This window comes from Sturnus vulgaris, chromosome Z, assembly GCF_052056855.1.
Source record: "Sturnus vulgaris isolate bStuVul1 chromosome Z, bStuVul1.hap1, whole genome shotgun sequence".
NCBI classification, from domain to species: Eukaryota; Metazoa; Chordata; class Aves; order Passeriformes; family Sturnidae; genus Sturnus; species Sturnus vulgaris.
The window spans coordinates 36186257-36194299 of record NC_142283.1 but is presented as its reverse complement, the minus strand read 5'-3'; the positions used below and the strand labels follow the sequence as shown (position 1 = coordinate 36194299).

The 8043-nt window shown below is 48.7% G+C and overlaps 1 protein-coding gene across 1 annotated transcript; it reads right to left on the bottom strand.

Moving 5' to 3' along the window:
• Window positions 1-1302: 1302 nt before the first annotated feature.
• On the bottom strand, window positions 1303-6698 carry TMEM271 (transmembrane protein 271). The gene has a single exon (XM_088156152.1). It carries the CDS (start codon window positions 6693-6695, stop codon window positions 5622-5624), a length of 1074 nt encoding a protein of 357 aa, XP_088012278.1. The 5' UTR covers window positions 6696-6698; the 3' UTR covers window positions 1303-5621.
• Window positions 6699-8043: the final 1345 nt, after the last annotated feature.

The window sequence follows — 8043 nt, the reverse complement described above, 5'->3', positions numbered from 1 at the left end:
ATGCTTGAGGTATTTAGTAGGTGTTTAAATCCTACTTGCTGAAGTGAAACAAATGATTCATTTGCAAAGACCATGAAATGAACTTCCCCATCAGACAGACCCGTGCCAGAAGTAATCCCTAAGTGAAACCCTGGGAACTTCTGCTATGTTGTATTGCTATGGGAATACATCTACACTTGACTTTTCCGTGTTCTGCTGATGAGTCAGTATGTGTTTTTCACTAGAAGTGTTTCCTTCCACAAAGCTTAAGGAGGTCTTACAGGTACCTAAAATTCCACAGCCAAAGTAGTGGCAAACTGTAATGCAATCTCCACTCCTCCCTCGAGGTAAATTCACTGAAGTTTAAGGTGTTTGGGTCTGAAAAAGGAACGAAACAGGACAGCAGGACATTCTTCTGCAACGGAAATACACCTAAGAGAGTATTATGGCTTCTTAGATTACTTGATCTTCAATTTCAGACTCTCTAGGCTGACATCAGGGAGACATAGCCATAAACTTCAACTGAACTTCGCCATGGTGCCTGAGCATCAGCTAGAAAGTACACAGCACACCTGGCCAATAGAAAGAGAGGCAGTTACTTGAACCATATTATTAGAAGACAAATTTGAGGTTTCTCTTCAAAAGCTATGTTGGGAAAGAATTTCAGAACTGGAATTGTAAGAACGAGAACACAATGCACTCAACCTAAAATCTCAGATTTCTTCTAGTTATTCTGTTTGCCTCCTTTGGGGCAGGAAACACTGAATTGTTGCAACGGGTAATTGAAGCTTTTCCCCCAGCACTCCATTAGCCTGTGGATTTCCTGAAGTCCAAATCTTATCTGCTAAACTGTTATTAGATGGGCTGTTGCTGATTCTGGAATGTACACCGAGCCCTAGTCCCATGTCATTAACTACTGAGAGATAATTAAGGAATTTAAAAACGGGACAGTGACGATGACGAATTTGAATCTCACCCTTATGTATTTTAATTGGAAATATCCGCCTATATTAAGGAGAGGCAACTCTAGCACGGGTATGGAGTGCCTTCATAGGAAATGAACAGATTTTTACCAGCAGAATTTATCTAAAATATTAGAACATCTTGTAACGGAGAAATACTGGACTTACGGAAACAGATTCCACAGTAAAACCTGGAATTTTATATCATGATTCCACTTGCACCAGTTGTAAGTCTCTGAAAACCAAGTTTTTGTAATGAAAATGGTAATTAAATACTAGTTTCAGTTGTACTAATAGACATTTGCCTAAGATAAGAAAGAATATGAAATGAAGAGCATTAGGCTTTTCTTATAGGATATGCTGTGCTTTAAAACTTATTTTATTGATCCTAAAGTTACAAGATCAATTACTGACATTTTTCTTGAGGATCAATCTTGGATTAAATGGCAAAATGAAGAAAAGGTTTTCATATGTACTATATCCAAAAGCAGAGACAGATTGCCATTCTCATGTGAACATTCAGAAACCTTTTCTGATTATTAAACAGTATGTCTGAAATATATCTAAATTATACCAGCCGCCATAGCACTTTTTGGTGAACCAAAGAAGTCCTACAGTGAAATCAAATTTGAGTAAAATCTGTACTACTTTAATACAATTTCCCTCTAACAATTTTTTCCTGTTTTTAGATTCATGTATATTCTGTCTGTCAATTACAATGCAAAGAATAAGTAAGATTTAAGCAAGGATGTTGGAGTGTGAAAATAATTCATGTGAATTGCTAATAGGCTGGTGGGAATAAATTTTTTCCACATGAAGGCAAATCCTGTCTCATCAAAGACAGCAGACTTGATTTTCCACTGTTTGAGACCTTGACTAGCCACTGTTACCTGCAGAATGGACATGAAAGCTGAGAGCAGTCTGCTACTAAATCAGTGCTTCACTGTGACCAAAACAGTAGTATTGAGCCTATTCTTCCCTCCCTTTGAACAGATGCAAGTAAAGCTGGAAGCAAATTAAAACAACAAGCCATAGGGCAAAAAGAAGTCTTGTCATTACTTTAGGTAGACAAAATGGAGATTTCATAGCACATACATGTTTCTCTTCCATTCTTCCCGGTTTTGCTACTTAAGGCAGAAGCCTTGCAGTTATCACCCTTCAGTGACGTGAATTGGTCAGGTTTGCATTCACCTTGACAATCCTGGATTGTGATGGAGAATGGGAAATAAAGTGACGGTAGGAGTCCTCTCAGGTAATTAACCTAAGCTCCAATGCTTCCCACACCAGCCTATTTTCAATTTTGGCACAGTATAGTTTATACACTCTAACATTATTGCTCAGAAGATAGAATGATGATTCAGGTTTACTAAAAACAGCTTCACAATACTGCAATCATGCCTGTGAAGCTTCATCTCATATCCTGTATTTATAAGTTTCTTCTCACTGAGAAATAAATTTGTGTGGTGTTTCGTGTTTTATCAGAAAAGTTAGTCACCAGATACCTGAAACACTGATATACCATCTTTAATAAAACATGGCTTGTTTGGTCAATTTGCCTGCCAATTCCTTTTCCTGCTTTTAAAAACGTGTATAATACTGTAGGTGACCTCCCTTAATACTGCTATCCGTACAAATCACAAATAACTGAGAAATAATATGCCACTGCTGCATCCTGTCATGCCAGAAGATCAAGATTACTTTGAAGATTATTTAGAGTAGGTGTTACATATCATTTGTGCCCAGATCCACTGAAGTCAATGAAACAACGCCTACTGGCTTCTGTGGGAGTCTGACTTAGACATTATTCTGGCAATCTGTCCACCACTAAATCAAACTATTCCAGGGATAAAAGCCCAAATGAAGAAAACTAGAAATCTGGGGACTAAAACTGAGCCACAAATAAATATTCTAATTCAATGGCATCCTGAAAAGACTTAAATAAAACACAAACACACAGAGGCATGTACACACACATACATACAAAAAAAAGTTATGACTTTAACAATCTTAAAAATCCATAGTCTAAAATTGTTTACATTTAAACAATTGAGTATAATAGGTAGCTTTCTTGACTTTCCATATTATTTATTTCCCTGAGCACTGATCTTTGGAACATCTGGAGTTTCAGAATCATCTAGTTCATAATTCCTAAAATAATTATCTTAAGTAAAATGCTGTCTTTTTATGACAAAAAAATTCAATCCCTTAAGTAAAACTAGGACACAACTTCCATGAACTACAATGTATGTAGCCAATTTAAAAAAAACCAACAACTATTATTACATATCTGCATCTGTATTTAGGCACCTAGCTGGTTCGTCTGTTTTTCAAAATCACTCTGCAGTCTAGAAGTTCCCATTTAATTCAGTATCAGGTACTATGCTGTCTCATAAACTCATTCTATTGGAGACCTACATAAGAATTTAGCTTCCCTGCTTTAGTTACTCATTTTGCAAAAAATCTTGTTTTTATGAGCAATAAAGTATACTATGGAATTGGTCTTGTGCCTAAATCAACATCATAGGCAAAGATTACAGGACTTCTCACTTTCCCATAAGGGGTTAAGAAGGTGCATCTGCAGAGAGGCAGCATAAAACCAATCTTCAGTACTAAAATGGGACTTAGCTAGGGCATATGTTTTAGACTGGCATTCCACACCAGGAAATCTGCTGGCCAAAAGGAGCTCTATTTTAAATTTCTGCTATTTAGAACTACTTGACAAATTGGCAACTGCTGCTTTTCACTCTCTTCTCTAGATTAGAGCTTTAATTGTGAGCTTCACAGACATCAGTTCGCAACTTTAAGACTTTTCAGGCATTCTGAATTTTAGATTATACAAAGTGTGCAAGTCAAAACATTTTAGAAAACAACAGTGCAGATATTTGAATATTTTAGAAAGAAATCTCTCTCTCCAGTTCTAAGGCTGCGAATTACGTCAGCCTTTCTGCAGCTAAAAAGTTCAAAATAATTTTCCACGAACCACAGAAATAGACTGTAACTCAGCATACTCTTAACTGTCTCTCCACTCTGCCTCCCCTCCTCTTCCACCTTCCCCCCACCCCCCAACCCCTGGGTAGCTGATACACTGGCATTATGCAGCAGGCTCCAAACACAGGATTAACAAAAATGTTATTTTGTAATACTTCATTACAATATGCCTTAACTGGAGGAGGGGGCATTGAACCAAATGCAACCAGGAGAGCGAATTGCTTTTTGGTTCTTCGTGCAACATGAAATCAAGCCTTTGTCTGTTCTCAAATGATGTAATAAAATATGCCGCATCTGATTGTCTTCAATTAGCACTTTTTTATACTATCTAGTACTGGCATTCCACGGCAGAATCCAAAGGGAGGATTTAGCACTTTTTCTCTTTGCAGAAACCCTTTTTAATATCTCAAAATTCACAAAGAGTTAACAGCATACGATCCCATTACTTCCTCCCTCCCCCTTTTCAGAAATTAAACCGGCCATTCTTTAAATGAACAAACAAAATAAAACAAACAAACAAAAAATTTCCTTGCTTTAAAATAGGAGTATAAATACTGTTTTGAAAACACATTTGGAAGATGTTTTCCAGGATGGTTTATGTATTTTTTTTTATCCTTTAAAACTATGACTACTGCACCAGTTAAGGCTGTTTACAATAAATATATTTTTCAAATAAAACTTTTAATATTCAAGCTTACCAGATTGATGAATTATAACAGGTAAAATGGAACTCTTTACAAAGTAAACCATGTAGTTGTACAAAATAGAATTATACCCTTCACCTGTGCAAAACAAAAAGTAATCCTTCCTTGCATTAAAAACACGGAACCTGTTTACAAAAAGGAATGTGTACTACATTTGGACTTCCTTTTTAACTGCCATACCCTAGCAACATCTCAGTTATTTTAGTAAAGGAACTAATCATCAATTTTAAACTGCAGTGAATTTACCAAACATTTTCACTATAGACTTCTGAAAGCTTTTACAGTAAGAAGTTATCAACAAAAGCAGGCACGTTAGTGTACAAAAACGTTGTTGATTTTTTTTCCTGTTTCTTTTTCAAAGTGCAGGTTTTTCTCAATGTGCATCTTACAAGACCAACGAATGTTTTAACTCACTAAATCTTAAAACAGAACTCAATTCTCCCAAGGAGTAGTGTAAACGTTAAAGATCCCCAATACATCTCTAGTAAACGTGACACAAATGTCTCTGCGTTGTTTAGAAATTTAGCTCTTTTGAGAGGTAAAGAAGCTTCATGACACCTTTTCCTTACACTGGCTGGTTATCATAAATGGGTAACTCTGGACTGCTAAAGCTGGAGACTGATGAATCACTTGAAGGGAACTAAACTTGGCTACAGAGGAGAGGCGACGGGAGGAACCAACCCTTAGGCGTTTCTTGCGCAGCCTTCGGAAAATTCAGCCGCCGGAGGACGAAGGGTCGGTGTGGGGGAGGGAAGGGGGGGAAGGAAGGGGAGAGCAGAGAGGGAGGGAGGAGAAGCTTCCGCAGAGCCAGAGGCACGGCGGCATGCCGCCCGTGTCCCGCTGCGTCCGCGGCGGCGGGACCATCCCGTCGGTGCTGCGAGAACTGTCCCCGAGCCCCGTGGCTGCCAAGCGCTGGCGGGCCCGCTCCCGGCTCTCACGGCGATGCGGGGGTCGGGCGCGGAGCCGGGCGCCCCGGCGGCGGTGGGCGCTAAGTGCCGTGGGGGCAGGGCTCCCCGGGGTAGATCTCCTCGTAGGCGGGGGGCTGCTCGCTGGGCAGAGGGTAGCAGTAGGGATAGGAGGCGTTGAGCTCGGGGTCCATGGGCGAGTAGCCGGGCAGCTCGACGGAGGGATGTCCTCCGCAGTGCACCTCCACGCCAGCCTCGTCGAAGACGTGGAAGACGCCCACGTTGATGTAGGAGACGGCCTGGAAGGGGCAATCCCCGGGGCTGAGCTCAGGCTCGCCGCCGGAGAAGAGGGAACCCTGGCTGTGGCGCGGCGCCCGCCGCCCGCCGCCGCCGCCCCTCCGCCGCCGCCGCCGCCCGCCCGCCGCGGCTGCAGCCGGGGCCGCTCGCCGCCGCCGCCGCCTCCGTCCGCGCTGCTGCGCGGCCTTGTAGTTCTTGACAAGAAGCAGGTTGAGCAGGCCCAGGAGGCACTCCAGCGCGTTGAAAACGGTGGAGAGCACCAAGCCTTGCTGATAGTCCCGCAGCTTCTGGCAGCGGAGAGCCGCGGCGGTGCCGTCGGGGGCCGCGGGTCCGCTCCGCGGGCGGGCCGCGCCGCCGGGCTGCAGCAGGCAATAGTGCGAGTACTTCCTCTCCACCAGCGACACGGTGTCGCCGTCGATGACGGCGCCGGCGAAGGCGCTCAGCACGCCCAGCATGAACACCAGCACCCCCAGAAGCAGGAAGTTCTGCCGGCCCCCGGGCGACGCCTTCTCCACCGGCCCCGACGGCGCGGCCGCCGCCTCCGCCCCACCGGGGCCGCCGCTCGCCGGGTCCGTGTCCTCGGCCGGGGCCAAAGCAGAGGCCGGTGCCGGAGCCGGCCCCACGGGCGCCTCGTCGGGCGGGCGACAGCAGAGCAGTGCAGCGGCGAGCAGCGAGAGGCCGGCGGCCAGCAGCAGCCCCGAGTAGAAGGCGCCGGCGGCGGTGCCCAGGCGGAAGGGCTCGCCCTTGAGCTCGGAGCCCAGCGAGAAGCACTTGAGGCCCACGGCGGCGGCGCTGAGGGCGCAGGCGAGCAGGAGGCAGCTGGAGAGCGCGGCGCAGGCTCCCCGCACGCTCCACTTCATCCTCCGCGCCGCCGCCGCCGCCGCCGCCCCGCCGTCCGCCTCATCCTCCTCCCGCGGCCCCCCCCGGCCCCGCGGCGGCGGCGGCGCGGCGCGGCGCGGCCATGCGAGCGCGGCGCTCCCCGACGGGGCGGCTGCGCTCCGCTCCGCTCCGCACGGCAGGCAGCTGCCGGCCGCAGTGAGCCGGGCGCGGCGAGCGCGCAACGCTCCCCCCACCGCCTCCCGGTCGCCGCCGCCTCCTCGTCCCCGCCCGCCCTCTCTTATCGCGGCGGCTGCGGGGAGGCGATTAATTATGGATGGGAGCCGCGGCGGGCGGGGGGACGAAGGGGGCGGCCCACTGGGCCGTCGCGGGTGGCGGGGGCAGAGTGCGACCCCCGGCGAGGCCGGGGGCCGTGGAGCTGCCCAGCCCTCCCTCCCACCCGCGGGGCGCGGGGGGGCCCGCACGTCGCTTTCCGGCCGGCCCCGCACCGCGAAGCGCGGGGAGGGACGCTCGGATCGGGCAGGGGGTGGCAGGGGGGTTGGAACACCCCCGCGGGCTCCGTTGCCGAGGGCTGCTGTTTGTCTACGTGTTCCTGCCTTCTCTCCCCCTCTTAATTTTATTTATTTATTTCTTAGCTCTTGCGCTCGCCAGGAGGCTGGCGAGCCTCCATGAATCGCTGTGACCGCGTTGCGGTGTGTCGGCGGCTCTGATGCAGCCGGAGAGCGGACCGAGCCCCCCATGCCGCGCTGCCCGGCTCGGGTCCTCCGTGCCCGCGGGGGCGGCGGTCCCCAGCAGCCCTCTTTGTTTGGTGCACTGCCGGTAAAGCCCGTGGGCGCCGGGGCTCGAGGAACGAATAGCCCCAGCGGCAGCCTCGGGACGCCCCGTCCGGGAGCGCCTGCAGCGCCGGGGGTGGAAGCCGGTTTGGGGGTGGTGCTGTCAGTTGCCCCGGTAGAGGATGGCCTGGCGACTCCTCGGGGGACACCTGCAGTGGCCTTCTGAACGAGGAGTTGGAACCTCAGCCTAGGATCCGGCGAGACCCGCACGGGGTTCTTGAGGAAGGCTCTTCCTCGCCAGTCCCTGTTTCTTCCGGGAAGCTGTAGCCTTTCAGCTCCCCCATTTTCTCTATCTGCCGTGCGCACGCCAGCCTTGCTGGGTATTTTTAGCCGGCGCCGCTGATTAGCATTCAGGGGAGCAAGCAAGAGAGAGAAAGCAGTTTTCGAAATCGTTTTCTCTTCCTGCAGCGCAAGTGCACCTGTTGGTGGCAGGAGGGGTGTGCGTGGCGTTATCCGGTGTTTAGCTTTCTGCAGAGATGCGACCTTGCTCCCTCTGTCCCGTCGGGGCAGGCCCTGTTGGCATCTCGCTGGGGAGCAA